Below are 19961 nucleotides of genomic sequence, written 5' to 3'. Positions count from 1 at the left end.
TTGTTCTGGTGACTTCTGTTGATCACACTGCTGCCCTGTTACAAGATAACTGCCCTCTAGTGGTTACTATCAGGAACTACAACTCTGCATGTACATGATCATTTAAAAAACTTCAGGCTTTATATGCAAATACTGACATCAGCAGTGAAACTGAGTGGAGCCTATCGCTGCTGACCCAAAGTCTGACTAATTAATGATAATTCTACAAGCTGTGACGGACGTACTCTCTCTGGTTATTTTATTAGGTACACCTACTACTGTGTGTGTTTAAGTGATGCTCAGCTCAGTCCAAAGAAAATGTCCCCTAGATCATTACACCACCAGCAGCTTGAAGCAGTCTGGCCATTATCTGACATCAACAGGGATCTGCTGCTCACTGGACATTTTCTCTTTTTCAGACTAGTCTCTTCAAACTCTAGAGACAGCAGATCCAGCAGATCTTCACGCAGACAAACAACCATGTCACATTCAAAGTCACTAAAACTAAAATGAGAAAACAGTCAGGTGTCACAATAAGATGCCCCACAAATTATTTGTGTCAGTAAAAGATTTTACTGACACAAAATCCGCCACAAGACAGAGGAGAACACCACAGGGATAAACCCTGCAGGCCTGACAGCAGGTGTATCACTGCTCCTGTTTTCCACCTGGACAGTGTTTACATTGCAATCTGCCTTTGTGACAGTCATTAGCACCCTCACTAACACACAAAACAACGACTACATAACACACTAAATGTCACAAATTTCTCATCTCTCGCTCTCTCTACCTTTCTCTCCAATTCGCTCGCTCTGTCTCGCTGCTGTCACTCTCAAAACTTTCCCCTCTTCCTAAACAACCAAATCCCACATGTTGCCTTTTTTTTTTTTTTTTCTCTTCAAAGTTGGTTGACAGGGTACATTTTTCCACCAACAGGAAAGAGTTGGCTTTTTTTTGTCTTTACAGTTTTCGGACTGTCCTTAGAAAATGCTTCCTTCTTCTTTTTTTCGTTTCTTCTTTCTAGTATATAGAAAAAGGCATCGCTTATATATATATATTTTCATATGTCTGGATTTAGTGGCCTTTAATGAAAATTTCGAAACTGGTGTATACTTTGAAGTCCAAACTTTCAACACAAGCTGAAATAGACTCAGCGTGGCTGCAGCTTGTTTTTATGTCAGCTTAAATCAGTCATGTGATTTGGAGGTGCGCACACAGAGGGTTAATAACACTCACCTTCATTCCATTTCCAGACTGTAACAACCAAGCACCTGTGTGAAATCTTAAATGCCCATTGTGCTCTGGCACAATCATAGGCATCGGTTGCTACTGAAAACAAGAAATAACACCATGAGCTGAACCTGTTAATGGTGGTGGTGTGAAGCAGTGGGCAGCCACCAATGCAGCGCCCGGGGAGCAGTGTGTAGGGACGGTACCTTACTCAGGGGTACCTCAATGTAGCCGTTCAGTGGAGTCAAACCCCTGCCGGGGCCATTAAAATATTATACCACTAGGTGGCAGCGTTGACCATTTCCACAATTTAAGTGATGCTGAAGAAGTCTGTTCCACTTTGCATGAGTGAAACACTGTAACAAACATAAAAACAGCTTTAATTTAGAATATTTTATTAAAATGCTCACTCATTCAGTCTATCACAGTAACAAAAGTGTCAGGGTTTTGTGAAATGTGCCGTGGTCAAATATTACAAACAGACGGTGCTACATTAGGCTGCGTGTTAACTGTGAAACATCCCCAGAACGTTTTACTAACAGCCGTTTACTCACTTTAAATCCATAAAATCAAATACAGATATATATATTAAAAAAAAAAGAGAAAAAAAAAAAAAAAGAAGTGCAAGTGTTAGTAAACAGAACAAAAAAAGAAACAAAGTTGAGAGATTTTATACAAAAGTGCAACAAGAACCGTTTCCTCTTATCGGTCAGACAGTTTTAAAGTGTTAATATGCACAAAACTTGTGTAAACATTCAGATATTTTGGTCAAGCGTCACGTTTAAAATCAAATATCGGATCAATTAATATATATGTATGCACACTTAATAGTTAGAATTGTACACTAATACGTCATTTATTACGTTTATTGTAAAAACTGGAGTAATTGTACCCAAATGCACAGGGACTGATTAAACTTTAGCAGCATTGTGGGCACTCGTTGCCACAGGGAAAAATCTCCTGATTAGTCAAAATTATTTATTTATTCAAAATAAATGTGATATAAACAAACACACACAGCATCACGAGGCTCATTAAAAAAAACCCAAACAAACTGGCAGCCCTCTTCAGCGGGTTAGTATTACTGGTACCCATCAGCCAGCGGTTTATTGCACAAGAGCAGCAGGGAACAGCGCCCCCTTGGCACAGACCACACTCGTCGATTGTGAAGCAGTCAGTGAATTCAAGGGCTGACGTGCAAACGCAGATTAAGAAAACCCGACTTCCCCGAAGAAATTCTGCATAGACTCTGAGAGATCGGTTCACAAAGACCCTCGGCCGACCTTTCTATGCAGGATCTCAGATTTAAGGTCATCAACAGTCACTTTTTTTGGTCAGAAACCTTTCAGCATCTCCACGGGCAAAAACAAACAAAAAAAAAAAAAATCAAAAAAAACCCTTGATGCTGAAGTGCAGCGAGTCGCCCCAACCAGCGGGGTGTTGCTGCCACTACTGCGCCGCCGCAAACGCCACGTCCATCAGTAGCAGCCGTCTCGCCAGGTGCTGTCGCGGAGGGCACTGAAGGTGGACAAGCTCTTTGGAGGAGTCAGTAAACTGAGGGAACAGGAGGACGACTAAAGTCAGAGGACAGACAAAGACATGATGTTCCACAACAGGTAAATCTACAGACATTCGCTGGAGCCACATGTCTCAGGAACCCCACCAGTGCGGTGTGGATGACGAGTAACACTCGGTGCTTTGCCTCATTTCAAACTTTTAGTGCGAGTCCAAATGAATCTAATACCATGTGCTCCAGGGAGAGTGCAGCAACATCAGTGTTTGATGAGAGTTGCTGCTTCAAATGAACAAATTACACAGTACTCTTTATTTTTAAAAAGTAATCCATTATTTTACATATTTACTGACTATAGTCCAATGAGGTAGGTTTGTGTTACTTCAGATTGCGCAAGCAAACACACACACACACACACACACACACACACACACACACCTTTTTAAAGTTTACCTTCGTGCTGGTTGGGCCACCTTGCTGCGGGGGGTGGAGCTTGTGGTACCAACAAAGGAGGCAGGGCGGGGCAGGCTGCTGCGTGCAGTGTTTGAGGTGGTGGGTGTCCCTGCAGGTTTACTAAGCAAAGGGATCCCGCTGTTGGCCCCACCACCCCCACTGCTGTTCAGATTAAGAGACTGGAGACTGATGGAGGTGGGCATGGAGGCGGAGCCCTTGATAGTGGGACTGACGTAGGCAGTGGCCTTCAGAGGCGGCCGTGACAATGAGGTGAAGTTCCCGACACTCTGGACTCTGGTTTGGAGTTGGCCTGGAGAGGGGACTGAAGACGAGAGGAGACAAACTGAAGTTAGTAAACTTACTTGGCTGGCGGCGCCTTCAAGGCGAATGAATTTTTGGGTGAGCTGTCCCTTTAATTAGAGAAGACAAGCAGCGTCTTACTGGAGGACTGCAGTCGAGCCAGTCCGCTGGACGAATCAAAGCTCTGGCTGTTACGAAGCAAAGAAGGGGAAGCACTGGGATTGGCTGGTATGGGCACACTGGGCATGCTGGGAGCTCTGACAAGGTTAGGCATGCTCCTCCGCAGCTTATCTAACACAGACAAAAACAGCCAACAGATTTAAGGCGTCCAGAGCTGCGCCAGGCCAGATTAATAAAGTTATCTGCAGAGTCTGCAAACAGAGAGGCTTCCAAACAAAAACACAGAGACAAATAGAAACCTTCAGATGCTGAACTATTTTTAAAGATGCCTCAAAGCAGCCTCTGATCTTCTTTATACTGCTAACAGTTTCCAGCCCCCCACAGTCAGATATACACTCCTAACTTGTAATCCCATCAAACTCTCGGAGTCTCCGCCTCAAAATGGAAACACATGCCAGCCCGAGAGCTTTAAGAGCAGTTGTACAAGAGGATTAGAAAGAGTTTATGAAGCAGGTAGAGCGTCAGCGAGGTCAGGACCGAGACACCGTCACAGTGTTAAAGGGTTCACAATTAGAAGAGAAAAAAAAAAAAATACTCAAATTAATGTTCAGAGATGATGTGTGAGGTTAGATATACTGAACCATGTTATTGACTTACTCTCATATTCGGCTGGAGGCCATGATGAAGTTTTCCCCCCAAAACAACATGTCCAACGTCATACACGTACACAGCAATACACACAAATATCACACGCACAAAACATAAACACAGAGATAATTTATATTAGTACTCTTCAAAGCATTAATAGGTACTGATTCTATCAAAAGATCATCAGTAGTTTTAATCCATGTCTGCTGATGGATGGAAATACCTTCTAGTGCCAGATTCTTAAAATCAGGCTTTGGTTCATCCTCATTAAAGGACTACACTCTGAGATTAAAGGTACAGTCAGGCTTTCAGCTTATTTAATAGACAAAAAAAAGAAAAGAAAAAGAGAAAAAGAGGTGATATACTCATAAATTTGGAGTAGTGTGTGTGTGAGAGAGATTTGTACATGTATATTCTCATAGACATTCATTTTTGATATTGTTATAAGCTAATGTTAGGCTCGAGTGTCCTTAAAAGTCACTTACAATTTGATTACATTCTCACAACGTATTAGAGTTTAAGTGTCTGAGATCAAAAGTGTTAGATCCACTTTCATGAAAGTTTCACTAACACCAGCTATTCTTCTGGTCTCTCAGGAAGCAGAAGACCAGAAGAATGAGCTGAAAGGGAATCTGTTCCTTGATAATTCCGCACAACAGCCTTGTTTCTTTATTTAGATCAAGTTTCCCCCTTTCCTCACCTGAACCTGGTCTGAAGCACTGTTGCTCGGCTGCGCAGGTGCTGCCCACTCCCAGCCCCAGCCCCAGCCCAAGACCCTGAGACTGGGCTTGGAGCGCAGGTTGAACGGCGAACCCAGCGGAAGGGTACGGGGGGGTGGAGGGGGTGGAAGGAGGGGTGCACAGGGAACTGGTGCTTCTTCGCCAGTCTCGGATGCTGGAGAAAGTGTGGGAGTGGGGCAGGCGGGTGAGGCGTGGCTGTGGTGGCGGCAGGAGACCGTAGTCTTCGTCGTCCTCCTCGTCTTCCTCCTCCAGGTCGGGACCGGCGCTGAGCTGGCTGAGCTGGAAGGTCAAGCTCTGGCTGCGGCGGTTGGCCAGGACAGATGAGGTGCTGGCGAGGTCCTGCCTTAGACCTGGGGGAGCGAGATATGAGGACCAGCATGCAAAACACCCACCACACACACACACACACACACACACACACACACACACACAGTCATCACCTCCTGGGGTTAATGAAGCTGAAGTAGCGATGGGCTCTGAGATCTGGTGCCATATGTTAAATTATTAGGATGGGGGGGGGGGGGGGGGGGGGGGGGGACGGACAGTGGGGACAGACAGACGGACAGCAGGAGAAGTGAGTTGGCTCAAAATGACACAGATAACCATAAAAAAGTGACCAAACAGCCAGAATGATTTCTACTGTCCTGAAATCATTTCAGAAACATCTCTCTCTGTATAAAGATTCAGATTTATAGTGCATTTTAAGCACTCTGGCAGGCGGAGCAAACAACTAACCAACAGTCTACAACTCAAATCAAAAACCAGGAAGTGCAGTCAGGGTGCAGACGGAGGTCCTGCTACTTACTCTCCTCCTGCAGCCGGGCCATAACCTGGACATCAGTGAGGTCCTGCAGCTTGTATCCCAGAGCAATGGAGTCATCCTCTGCCTCAGATGCTCCCAGGTCGCTGTCCATGGACGACTGCGGGCTGAGGGTGGAGCGCCGCAGGCTGCGACCTTCAAGTAAAAACAAGACCCAAGAAGTCAGACTTTCCTCTCCGATGTCTCACTTCATGCTGCACAGTTAAACAAATGAGGCAGGACTGCTCCGATGAGAGAAGTACCCTTCACTCTTCAGAGTGTCCTCCACATAAAGATGAGGGGTCCGGACTAATGGAGGGCGATGCTCGGCTCGCAGAATTAGAGCCCATTAGGCAGCAGTGCGGCAGAAATATTAAGCCCGAGGTTACAAAAACCTCTTCACAGTTAATGATCTGCCTGATATCTGCTCCCTGCGACTGCTCTCTAAAGTAATCCCTTCCATCAGTGCCATTATTCTAATTACTTTAGTCTTATTTGACTCACACAGGCCAGGATTTCTGCACCTTTACGAGCTTCTTTAACTCGGGTCGTCTCTGAATCTTTGAAATTAACTCCTACCAATCAAGAAAGGAACATTAAAAATCTCTGTGGGTTGTGCTGAGTGACACAGGTTTCTCTGGATAGACAAGTGAGACTTTTGAGATCAGCACAAATGACATTTCCTTCACTTCCACTTTGGGCACAAGCTCAGGTAGGTCAACGGTCAGCTTCTTCAGGTAAAACAAATCCCATAATAGGTTTTTTTTTTTCCCTCCTTCAGGTCGATGAGTTTGTCATATTTTCTTGTGTGAAGTAATTTGTAACATGCCTTCAGGGAAGCACTCTATAAATAAAGCCTCATTAAAACTATCGCAGTGAAGTTTTAGAATATTGTTGCTGTGCAGTTTAGATCAGAGGTGCTTTTAATAAAAGGCCAGTGCTAAGTGGTTGTTCCTTCAGTGGGTAGAGAACACACCAAACGGGCTGCACCACCTACAGGAGCTGTTCGGTCATAGAAATGAGGCCATGAAGCTCCTGTCACACAGCTTTAGTGCTGATGTTAATGCCAGAGGAGGTTTGGAGCTCCGCGGTTACAAGTCAGCAATCAGTTCCCCGATCTGCAACTTTATGTGGTTCTGCTGTGGTTTCTAAAAGCTTCCTCTTAGCAATACCAAAACTTACAGCTGATGGTGGAATTTCTCCATGAAACTGTATAATGAGGAGAACACACCTGTTGAGAATAAGACACATATCTGTTCTAAGGCCTTTAAAATTATTTTTCAGACTCGTCTACTCTTAAACAGTCGTTCACACCGATCACAAAATTTCGTAGGAGGAATTTTTTGGCATTCATTTTTTGAATCAATCTCGATTTTTGAGACTTTTCACATGCGAATAAACAGATATGACCAATCGGATCACTGCATTTGTGGTCGTAGCTCCAAAACGTGCACCGGTACCGACTACACAATGAGATGGAAACAGCAGACGTTGCTCCGGGGTTAATCGGCTCTCTCAAATTGTTTCCCCAACATCTAGACCCAACTCTCCCAACAACAGTTCAAAATGCCTCACTGACATCCTGAAATAAGTACTAAAGCTGCTGTGATACAACTTCAGCTCCTGGATCAAACCATTAAAGCTTCCCTGCTGTCGCCTGCTCATGAAAACTGGATGAACCCACAATCTCAGTTTCTTCCTTTTCTTGTTTAGAAACATCAGGACCAGCTCATCGTCACTTCACCGTGACTCATGCAATGCAGAGCTTTTGGTGCATTTAAACGTTATGAGACACTTGCATATGAAAAATTGGGAATTTCGCATCGTTTTTCTAAATGCTTTCAGTGTGTAAAAGCCTTTACACATTCTTGGAGCCGTTTTAGATTTATAGTGTACATATTATGTATTAATACAATCTGTGCTACTCTCTTACACATCAGTCTTTTCATTTCCCGTGTTTTCACTGTTTATGTAAAACTGCTGCAGTCTCACAATATAAGGTTCTCACTACGCAACTGTGGCACTTTATCCATCTTGATTATTTGTTGTTGACTATTTTTATTCCTTATCCTGCTGCTGTAATATTAATAATTTCCCTTGTGGGACCAATAAAGCATCTAACTATCACATTTAGTGCTTCAGCTGCCATAGTGTGTTTAACCTTTTCATATTTTTTCAGTATTGTAGCTTTATCCAAGCTTTCATCGGTAAGACGCTGCCAATCGTGCCTCTTTCTTGAAAGCGTGCTTATAGATAAATGAACAAACCCTGGGTTGACTGAGCCCAGCACAGAGCCCATTTGACAGCCCCGAACACATTGGTGGCACAGAGGAGGGCAGGGAGGTTCCCGTTTAGGAGAGCACGTGAAAAAGGCTCATTAAAGCCAATGTCATGGAAATAAGCTTTGGGCAAACACCCACCACCACTACTTAGCCCCCTCAGCAGTTATTTCTGAGCTACATTGCTCAGGATGTGAGCTCGCTCCCTTCAGGGCTGAGCAGTTTTATTCCCTGCAGCTTCGCCCTCTCCTGTGTCTGGAACGTCGTTTTTTCCATTGCTAATAATGCACTTGAATCCACTTTGCCTTCAAACAGGATTCATGTGCAGCAGTGAAATGTAGTCGTATAACGAGCAACAAGCAGGGCAGAGGAAAAAAAAAAGGCTGCGATGAAAATATATTCTTCAATTTCAACTTCCTACAGGAGGGAATGTTTGGAATAATGTATAAAAAGCTTGAGCATGACCCAGTTTTTTCCTCCCCCGGCACATTCGTATTCTGGTTACAATACGTATTAAATTTTTAATGTTTGTAAGGAATCAACATGTTCTTTTAAGAAGAGCAGCAAAGGAAGGCTTACTTCGGGTGAGCGGGTGAGGGAGGAAGGTGGGAGTCCTCTCAGCTACAGGGGAGAGCTCCTTCCCGATGGGACTGAGAGTCCGATGGAGGACAGGGTGGAGCGGGGAGGAGAGGGAAGGAACTGAGGCACAGAGGGAGGGGAAGACAGTTTTGGGAGAAAAAGATGTGACAGACAGCTGATTCATGAGTGAAAGTTGCACTGATGTTCAAATCTGGACAGTACTCGAGGAAATTTAAGTCCCAGGCCAGCTGATTATGATGCTTTGAAAAAAGATAAAACATTGGTACCGTGTCTTTCAGACGGCTGAGGAGTGGAGCAGGGCTTGGTTGGAGGGGAAGCACTGATGGGAGACACTCCAGCAACTCGACTCAGAGGAGGACCGGGAGAGGAGGAAGGAGAGGGGCTGGACAGAGAGCTACGCCACCTGGAGACTGAAGGAGGGAGAAAACAAGCACAGAGTTAGCATATGTTTATTACAAACTGTTACGTTTCCCTGTCAGACATGACACACCAACTAAAAAGCTGTGGGCAGATAAAGAAACAAAAGAAAGAAAGACACACACACACACACACACACACACACACACACACACACACACGACAGTGTGTTTATAAGATTTCTGCTCTTTTCAGCATAATTATTGGAATTTGTGAATATTCAGGAGTGCACAACAAAGCAAGTGCGCTTATCTAGAAGTCTAACGGGAAAGTGGCCCAACTGCTCACTTTATTTACTTAGTAAATTTACATTTATAGTCTTAAACATTGGTTTCAAGTCTAATTTAATACAAGATCAGGTTTATTTTATAAATGTTAGTCCAATATAGAGAAATTAATGATAAAAAGCAGAGTATTTATTGGATACTCTGGTAATAATGACTTAAGGAGTGACTACCTCTTGATAAACAAGCCACCTCCATGTGAGTACATCGACCCATCTAACAAAAACTACCCCCCACCCAAAAAAGAAAAAAATTTTTTTTTAATTTTTTTTATTTATTATACTTTTATATACAAACTATGGTTTCACATTAAGTGTGCATTATCCCGAAGGGTGAAGTAGTTTTTAGTACATGCACCATTCATGCTTTCAGTGCAGGGGTGTCAAGTCAAACATCTGGTCCAGGGGACAGAACTGAGCCACCAAACTGACCCAGTGGACAGCTTTAGAAAATGTGACACTTGGAAAGTAGAAGGATACTTGCACAAAATATTGTACTTGTCAAAAATACAATATGTCAAAAGACTTCACCCAAGGAATGGCATACCACACCAAAGTAGGTAGAAATGTAGGCGTTCTTTACCATTAGTATTCCAACACCCAACTTTGGAGACAAAGTTAGAGAGGCAAGGCTGGAATTTATTGGACAAAGGGTGTTAAATATGGAAGAAGGGAAAGAGTTTTCATACTATGAGGGAAACAACTGGCAGGTAGACATGTTTATCGATGAGGCAATGCTGTAACTTCATTGGTCCAGCGCACATAAAATCAAATTGGGCTGGATGGTGCCCACAATGTAAAATTAGTCTGACACCACTGACCAGTGGAAGTTACTGAGCTGACACACCCATTTATTTTAATAAAACATTCCCATATTACATGACTGATGGGAAGATCAAACATGTTGCTAGACTGTTCACGGACCATGTAGCAAAGGCCAATACTATTCTCAGTATAGCTGCTGCATATTCTCATGCAGCAGCTTGTTAGAATTAATACACATTAACGTTTGATTTCACTCAATTCCGTCGATAGTTCATATTTTGGTACTGTCTCTATATAAAAGTGAAGTTCCATCATACAGCTCCAACTGCCCAATAATATTTTAGTAATAATCTTTTGGAGAATCTCTTTGAATAATTTCAGATAAACACATTTGCTTTTATTTGCAGTGCAAATTTTACATCAATCTTGTATAAAATGAAAAAGATTTCCTAACATACAAAAACATTTTTATTTTGAACAGATCATATTTCATTAATATAGGGATATACACATCCGTTATTTGGAACAGATATCCTGAACTTTTCTGCCAATAAGTGCTGATTTAATCATTTTTGCCAGTGTTAGCTGCTGTTAGCCTCTTTTAGCCGGCGTTAACCTCCGTTAGCGAAACCTTGAGGGTAGCTCTAGCATTGTTAGACTTACCACACATCTGTCAGACTATGATGTGAGAATGAAGTCAGACTCTTTGTCAGATAAAAAGTTTTCAAGTCACTTGACCTTATCATTAGCTGGTGACTCTTTGAGTCACTTTTTCGCTGCTTTTGCAAATAAGGAACCCTTCTCAGATGACAGTACTTTATCATATCTCAACTCTGAAGCTGCAGAAATGAATTAAAATTTGTCTACGACTTCTCTTCTCGTATGTGGCCGCTCTCTAGCTACATACATAAAACAAGGCTGAACAGTGTGTTCAAGGTGGCGGGCCAATATCACAAACCTGCACCTACGTATTTTTAACAGATTCATTCTAAGTTTGAGAACACAGTTTGTCGGAATACATAATTATGCACTTATAAATATATATTTATGAGCATAATATTATTGTTTTTCTTTTAAAAACGACTGACTGTAACATTTAAGCTCAGAGTCGGGTATAGAAACTAGAAGGACATCACTGAAAAGCTTTAATTTCACTTACAGTAACGACTTGTTGCCAACTCGATTAATGTCCTTTTACTCCACCTGTGCCTCGATAGCTCTACATCAATGAGTGCAGGAGTGGGAATAAAGGACAAACTAGAGTGTAAATGAGCCGCAGTCCTCATTTCCTCACAATGAATTGGTACTTCACACCAGCAAGCATCCAAAATGAAGCATGTTAACATTTTTGGGTGTAATGTCTCTTTAAATGCCATCAGTGAATATTCTATGGGACTTAAAAAAAAAGAAAAAAAAAAAAAAAAATCACCATCAGTTCGACTCTTTTGTTCTTTACAGCTCAAAATCAGAGATAAAAAGACAATAACCACACAAAGCCAGACATCACAGACGTCTTTGTGCACGAGGGCAGCGCCGTGCAGCCGCTACCTCACCAGCGGTGTCTGTCACCGACTGCTCTATTCAGCAGCTCAGCGCCGAGGACAAAGCAGGATTCAACACAACAGAGACGCTCACACAATGCAGCTGTACCTGGTGCTGTGCGCCTCTCACACAAATGGCTGCTACTATTCATAGAAAGAAGAAACATGACAGCTTTGACACACACACACACACACACACACACACACACACACACTCTTTTGGAATCAGAGGTGAATAAAAGAAAATACTGCTTGTGTTATTTAAAAGGTGTGCGAGGGAAATCTTTCTCTCCTTTACCTGTCAATGTGAATATAAAAGCATTTAGCTGCGAACCTTTCATGTAAACCGTTGCTATGGCAACAGCTCTTCATTTCATCACGGCAAACCTCGGGCGGGGGAGAGAGAGCTAGTGGGCCGAGTTGGTGGGAGGATTCCTCTGCAGAGGATGGTTAGTGTGTCGAGTGGAGGTTTAACCGCCTCTGATGCAACAAGGTGCACAGCCGAGGCAACTTCAGAGGATGTAGCCGAATCAGGGAGTCGAACTCTGTGACCCAAATACTGAGACTGCAACGGGAGGCTAGTTTAAAGCACATGGAAGGTTAGCATGTGATCAGCAATGCAGAGGTGACACTCCAGCACAGTGATCACAGCAGCTGCAATATTCCTTAAGATTTGTTTGTCAGCACTCGCACTCAGCCCATCTAAAACAAGCCTGAGTTACTGTAGAAATGTGTCTAACTGGCAACATGGCTCTCAGGAAGTAACTTGCTACAAGCCAAGTGTGGCCGAAAAGATATGCTGTAATGAAATTCACAAGTATCGAGTTCTGGCTGCTACACCAAGACTTGAACAGAGTAGCTTTGCATGAGTCACAGTTCAAAATAATCCTCATTTTATCTGATTCTAGGCCTTCAGATCATCCTCTCTGAAACAAGACAAGAGGTTAGCTCTTCCTCGCACAAGATTAAAAGCAGGTGGCTTCTGTGCCTGAGATGACCAATTCATGATGTTTCCTACTGATGTCATCATAAAGATGAGGAAAATGAAGAAAATCTAACAGAGGGAGGGGCTATTTGATCTTCTTGATTAAATCACAATTTGTTCTGTTAGATGCTCACAATAACCCAAAGTGACATCTGGTTGCCGACTGGTTGGATTCCTGTATCAAAGCCACGCTGCCGAGCACCATGTCATTTTGCAGTTAAATTGTCATCCTGCAGCAACTACGTCACTATTTGTGGAGGACTTCCTGTTTCAGATTTGTGAGTTGGGCTGGTCTCTGAATTCAAGTCGTGAATGTGAATTTTCGTGCATGCAGATTTGTAATTTTTGCCAGTTTAGTGCAATTAATCACTGTATAGCAACAATGAGGTCAAGTTGTCATGCAGTTCCCAACCTTTGACCTCGTTGTTGTTTTATGGCCATCTTGACACGCCAACGTTGCTTTGAAGACGGCAGCTGACTACGAGTGGTTTCAGACATGGTCCCCTGTCTTCAAAATGACCATTTCAAAAGGCAACACGATCGCAAGTTCAGTGCAGTAGCACAGTAGCAACAACTTTGTCTCCCACGACCGGTTTCCTTTGTGTGACTGTAGCATCAGGATATGTCAGACTCTGAATGTGAAGTCGTAGCTTACTTGATTGTGCGTTATAGTCATATCAAACATGGCCACCTAGAGACTGGCACCATAAATTCAGCAGGAAAAGTGCTTAGCAAGAGATGAACTGACTGACATCCAGACAGCTGGGCCCTCTTTTGCAACCATGTGTTGATCCTGGCTGGTCACTAGAAAGAAAACAGATTCAAGGCACTTTTCAATAGCACCAAACATGAGCACCAATTATTTGCCTTGGCAAACCTAAACTTTGACTTAATGATGGCATGATAGCATTAGAGACTTGCTGAAACTGCATAAGGAGGCGGGGGATGCCTTTGCACAAAGAACAGGCATACATGCAGGCTTTAAATCTTGCCTCCTTTCTTTATTAATTGATTTAATCAAAAACATTACTGTCACAGTGAATTTTTGGATTGCGTTGGTGAATCTCCACTCTGCGCATTTAACAAGATTAAATTCAATGTTGCTCTTTCTGCAAGCTTTGCGGTTACAGTGTGAAGATTAGCCTTTCTACACCAACAGCCGGCCCTTGATGGAAGCAAAATTGCAGTGTAAGTGAAGTATTTCTTTGACTTTAACACTGCACATAATTACTTGATTCCTAAGTATGTGGAGGCTGAGCGAGATCGTATGCAGACGAGCGCGCCCACGCAGGTGAGTGGAGCTCCATCTCGCCTCATTAAAGGCTGCGGGCGTTAAGCTGCCTGTTCAGCTGAGGCCGTGGGAGCTGTCGCCTCCACTCACACTTCACAAGCAGCCCCATCTTACACGCACACACACACACACAAAACTACAAAGAGACCCATCGATTTGATGAGGACTCCGATAAGCACACGGACATCAGGACTGATGATCCTGATCTGCTTTTTCCAGGTCACCTGTCGATAAACTCCAAACACGAAATCCATTTTTACAGACCCATGAGGTAACCATGACAACACTAAGCCAACCGGCAGCCTCACCACTGCCATCGATCCACTGGTCTGCTCCTTGCTTTAACCTGCTGGTTTATTTAGACCAACTTCCTGTTTTACTTGCTCAGATCTTTTCCGGTTGCTCAGTATCACCAAGCGACGGCTGTAATTATGACAGACACGCAGGTCAGCTGACCTGGGCCTGATCTGCCTAAGAAGTGCCGACGGACTGCTGAGCCCTGCAGTGCATGGATGAAGGTGAGCCGACCTCAGACTGATCACCGTGACCACAGAGTACTTAGGAAGCATTACTGAGGTGACTGCTTATCTTACTGGCTTTAAAAAGTGGATCATTTAAAAAGAGCGCTAGTGACTGTGCTGCCAGCTGTTTCCATTCATCTCCAGACCTGCTGAGATTTCACCTCTCACAGAAAATGTCACCTGCTTCTTAAGCTGATTAAACAAATGCAGTGTCACGTTACACTTGTGCTCTAGCACATTACTGCTGCGTCTTTGCATATCAGTCCAAACACCTCCCGTCTGACCATCACAGGTTTATCTGAACAAGTTTGAGGGGTGAGACACATTTTTTTTTTTTTTTAAACAGGATTTAGGTAAAAATGTCATGCCCCTGCCTTCATCAGCTTTCATATAGGTAAAAAGGGGATCACCATGATAAATTCTGGAAAACACTTTAGTGCACCAACCTTCGTTTCTTTATATATTGCTTACAAAGAGCCAGAGTTCTAGAGGTTTTATAAAGTGTTTCTTTGGACAATAGCTGCTTTTTCCACGCATTTTCAGTCCAGTCCTTCAGACAATAACATTTCTTTTCTTGAATCTATGAAAAATATCTGGAACTTCAGTGGATCGTTTGTTCACTGAAGTCTCATCAGAAATGGTCTCAAACATCTCAGTGCATTCCTATTTTATTGTACTTTTATCTTAGAGTACTTTATTTTTCTATTGTCCCTTATTTGTGTGTTCACTGTAAAGCACTTTTGTCACCTATAGTTGTTTAGTATTTGCTATACAAATAAAGTTGAAATTTCATTGTCCAAACTCAGTTTCTGCCTTAAATACTGTATTTACATGTTTCAATAAATCACTGCACCCATTTCTTATTTTACTAGCAAGATAAACAAATGAGTGGTAGCTCTTTTCTTGCTAATGGCTCCTCCAAAAAAAAAAATAAATAAATAAAAAAATAAAAAAAATGGCACAGAGAAAATAGCTACACAAATAATAACAACTTTTGTGTGGCCGTTAGTTCGACTTTAATGCATGCAACGTTGGACTGAGCAAACTGTTCTGTCCACAAACAGTAAACCACCACTGAGAACACAACTTCTCTCATACACGATCCAAGACATGAAGATCAAGAAACAAGCTGCTCAAGCTGAGTAAGTTGAGAAGCCAAACAAGCAGCTGTCAATCTTGATTTTCAACAGGTAACAAAAGCAGAGATGAACAAGCTCATATTTTCTGCCTGTACTCGTTCATACGGCACAATCACCAAAACAGAGAGTGACGTTTTTCCTTCTCCTCCACCCCACGCAGTTTGCTGGCAGCTTTGTGCTAATTTCAAACAGGCAACTAAAACAAAGACCTTCTGTATGCATTTCATTTTAAAGAGATATTGGAGCAGACAAAGTTTGGCGTCATATTGTCAGAGCAATCGCACAGGTGACGTTTTGACATAAAAGGAACCTAATTAATAACCTAAATACAATAACACAAAATTTCTTGTAACACAACACCGCTCAATACAAACTCAGAAAATGGCCACACGAGCAGGAAGAACAGTTTCAGCTGGAAAAACTAAAATTTAACATTGTAAAATAATACTAACAACAAAAACAACAACAAATTAATAAAAATAAATGGAGTGCAATTACACTTTTCTTATGCTGACATGCCGAGGCCCCAGCTGCCCACAGATGTGCTGACGTATCTAAAGTAAAGAGTCTTTACTTATTCATTACTGAATGAATTATTACACATTGCTCAAGTAAATGAGAAGCTGGGCTGTTTTTTTTTTTTTTTTTTTTTTTTTTTTTTAAGGGAGGGCTTTTCTATTAATTTCTACGTCTGCATTTGTATTCTTAGTACAGCTTTGCATGATTCACAGTATCAAAATAATCCTCTTATCTCATCATGTCCTTAAAGCTAGCTTTCTTCTGGTTGGATGGTTCTCACAAACAGAAGCTTTTGACAGCGAGTGGGTGGGGCTTGTACCTGCTCAGTATTATCATACTGGTGTGAAAAAATAAATGATTTAAATGTGTCTGCGTGTCATTTTGAAACTCATGCTCAAACGCTGATACAGTTTTAAGGAATTCATCCACACTGAACAAAAACCAGTGTTGACAAATTAATCTGCTGAACCCAGTGACTCATCTCATCAGTAATACACTATACTGCCAAAAGTATTCACTCATCCATACATACAAACTATTGAATTCAAGTGTTCCAATCACTTTAGTGGTCACAGGTGTATAAAAATCAAGCAGCTAGCCTGCTTGTACAAGCAAGCTCCATAAAGACACAGAGGAGAGAATTTGGTGTAGAAGAACTTGACTGGCCTGCACAGAGTCCTGACCTCAAACCGACAGAACACCTTTGGGATTAATTCGATTGCAATCTGTGAACCAGGCCTTCATCCGACTGTACTTCTGGAAGAATGTTCAAAAATTCCCATAAACGCTCCTGAACCTCAGTTGAAACTGTTGTGTCTGCAAAGGGCCGACATCATATCAAACCCTAAGAATGGGAGGTCACTTAAGTTCAGATGTGTGTGAAGGCAGATGAGTGAATACTTTTTGCAGTGTAGTGCATTTGTGCTCAACACATTTCTTTCTAACAAGCCAGCAGCTGTGCTGTGTGCAAGATCTGTACGAACTAACACCAACACTTCCTCCTGGCCAGCATTTGTGTTGTGAGAGACAGTAGGGGCGTGCGAGGTAGCGAGCGCTCTTGTTTTTGGCAAGACACTAAAAGCTGTGTACATCAGTTTTAAAATAGCCTGGAGGCGAGCGGCACCCTGCAAACTAATCCGCTGCCTCAGCCTTTGGTTTTAGCGTGCACTGAACAACAGAACTGCGGGGACTTCAAGCTCTGAAATGCTCCCAACATAAAGATGCATTTTATTAAGAGAAACCGTCTTGAGAAACACCCACAGGCTGAACTCCAAGTTAATGAGGAAGAAACTCCCACTCTTCACTCATCTACTCAGAGAAATATCAGACTTGATCATCTTTCTTGCAGCAGTAGCTACAGCAGTGCTCCCAGCAGCAACTTAATCGTGTGGCTCGTGTCTTCTTTTGCACCATTGACCTGCACAGCCAGGTGTGTGCAATCCAACCTCCCTGGCCAGTGAGAGTCGTTTTCTCTACACACAGACACACAAATTACAAACAAACCAGTTGACTCGCACCTTGCTCTAGCCGGAGGGACAGCGACCTTCTGGCGGCCTCCACCTCCGATTTGGGGCTGTCCAGAGCCTGCCGGCACCACTGCAGCGGTGTGAGGGCGTCGCTCGTGGTCTCCGACCTGCTGTCCTTTGATGACACATATAACCTGGAAAGAGAAGCAAGAGTGAACTAGACTTCTACACCTTCTATGAGCTCTGATAGGAGACTCTGGCCAATCCCAGATCTTTTCAAACATGATCAGGGGAGCAGTTTAAGAGACTACAAAGAGCTGGACAGTGTGTACACTGTGGTGGGGACAAATCTGGGAAAGCCAAACTCAAAGGTCAACAAAGACTTACTCTGTAGTAAGGTGCTTGAATGCTCATTCATTCTGAAAGCCAACTGGAGCTTTACTTATTTAGCCTATAAACCAAGTAGTCCATCCTAATGTTTCAGGGCGTAGAGATGATGTTACTGCCCAACAAACAGTTCAAAACCAAAGAATGTGTTTGTGTAACTCTGAGAAAAGCGGTAAAAGCTCACATTTGAGATGGCAAAACAAGAAAACACAAATTACTGCCATTGTTTTGCCCAAGTTTGTGCTTGAAAGACATCTAAAACCAGTAGTTAACAATGCCCACATGAGAATTTCCTCCTTTTCTGTCATAAGAAGCTGTGGTCAGGCATTTACATACACAGACCTGTTAACTTGTTGTTATCCATCATGATCGATTACACCTGGTAGTGTCTCTTTGCGACTATTAAAATATATAGACAAATATTACTCTTAATGCCATCTTCCTCTTTTAAAACTTCTCCTGTTTCATGTCAACATCCTCCTCACTACATATCTAGCCTTAATCACGTGGCTATTCTTTTAACTCAACTCTTAGCTGTTGAATACAGATAACCAACTGAATCTGGATAATTCAGTGCTGTGACATACATATATAATCTCTCAGCACACAGTCCCTGACAGATCGCACTCCAAACTCCATCGTTCCTTTTGCGCCACCAACTCGTTTCCTCCTGAGTCAGAGAAATCTGTCTCCCACTCAGTTTGAAGGTGGTGTCAAGCCTTTTTAGAAGCAAGGAAGAGGCTCAAACAGAGTGGATCAGATTATTCTGACAGCCTGGATGCTGCTGCTCTGTGGGCAACATGGAAGAAGCTGAATTATAGATTAAAGCCCCGGCTGACATCAGGTGAGAGTGTGACCTGAAGGGGACTGAGTGCACACCCACACATGGGGAGGGGGGGGGGAGAGAGAGAGAGAGGGAGAGAGAGATATACATATACACACACTGCTACAAGTGAAAAAATGACCACTTGTATTAGTTAAATGCAGCCCTGGGTCACTTCCTGTTTATGAGTTTGCACAACACCTCACAAGCTGTGACAAAAATCAGCAAAAAATTTCACTTCCTTAATTTGATTTGGTCCTCTCTGCAGCCACTCCACAGCAAAACACAAGAAGTGTTTCCCTGAAGCTTTAAAGGCAAGTGGCATCACATAAGTAGGGCCTGATTAACTTCAAGGTGTGTGTGGCTTTGTTGGGGCACTGCAGAGGGCTGGAGCAGCTGAAAACAAAGCTTTAAAATCCCACATTTCAGTTAGAAATCACATACAACATGACTGAGCAACACATGGTTGGAAATGCAGTGTGCAGTTACCAGGTTTCATCAGACTCCTCTGAGCAGCTCAGGGAATTCAAATCCAGAAGCTCCAGCTCGTCCAGAACCGACGGCTCGGATGCATCCTCCTCCTCGTCGTCCTCCTCCCTCGCAGCAGCAGCCGCTCCATCCCTGCCGCTGTGCGGGTGGAAATAGTCGAAAGGCTCCTCGGGGGCGGAGAACGAGCCCAAGGACGAGTGGCACAGCAGGGTGGGCAGCGGGCTGGGGAGGCAGTATCCGCCGGCGCCGGCTCGGGTGCGCAGCTGCTCGTTCTGCCGCTCCAGTTTGCGCACCAGCTCCTGCAGCTTCTTCACCTCCAGCTCGGCGTTCAGGGTGTTGCTGTTGCAGTCCACCTCCGTCATGATCGCGGGGTTCAGCACGGCCGCCTCCATTGGAGCAAAGAAAAGCACACAAAAAGACCACAATACCAGCCGCCTTCACCTCTACCTCCACCTTAAACCACAAATGGAGGACAGGTAGGGCCAAGCTGCTGCTGCTGCGCCCTCAGACTGCTTTCTGTATTCGGCAGCGGTAGTAATCTGTCTAGTACGCCTGTCTGGACGTTCACCCAATGGGAGACTATATAACTCCCCCCCTCCCTCCGACACATTTACACACGTACCCCTCCCTCTGTTCCTCTCCCGGCACTGATTACAGGTAGATGGTGCACCTGT

At 43.4% G+C, this 19961-nt stretch overlaps 1 protein-coding gene across 2 annotated transcripts; it reads right to left on the bottom strand.

The window, feature by feature from the left end:
* Positions 1–1587: 1587 nt before the first annotated feature.
* On the bottom strand, positions 1588–19882 carry LOC120746247 (SLAIN motif-containing protein 1-like). 2 transcript variants are annotated; one of them, XM_040051620.1, is made up of 10 exons: positions 19288–19882; positions 17640–17782; positions 8928–9071; positions 8641–8760; positions 5789–5938; positions 4944–5333; positions 4253–4264; positions 3617–3766; positions 3176–3497; positions 1588–2763 (listed from the first exon to the last, which is right to left on the bottom strand). In XM_040051620.1, exons 1-10 carry the CDS (start codon positions 19677–19679, stop codon positions 2688–2690), a joined length of 1899 nt encoding a protein of 632 aa, XP_039907554.1. In that variant the 5' UTR covers positions 19680–19882; the 3' UTR covers positions 1588–2687. The 2 variants fall into 2 exon arrangements, with proteins under 2 accessions (XP_039907554.1, XP_039907555.1); XM_040051621.1 differs by lacking the exon at positions 4253–4264 and having other exon boundaries at positions 19288–19881.
* Positions 19883–19961: the final 79 nt, after the last annotated feature.

Source organism: Simochromis diagramma, unplaced genomic scaffold (assembly GCF_900408965.1).
Source record: "Simochromis diagramma unplaced genomic scaffold, fSimDia1.1 OVJJ01000107.1, whole genome shotgun sequence".
NCBI classification, from domain to species: Eukaryota; Metazoa; Chordata; class Actinopteri; order Cichliformes; family Cichlidae; genus Simochromis; species Simochromis diagramma.
Note: the sequence above shows the minus strand (reverse complement) of the source record. Positions and strands in the feature narration are given on the sequence as shown.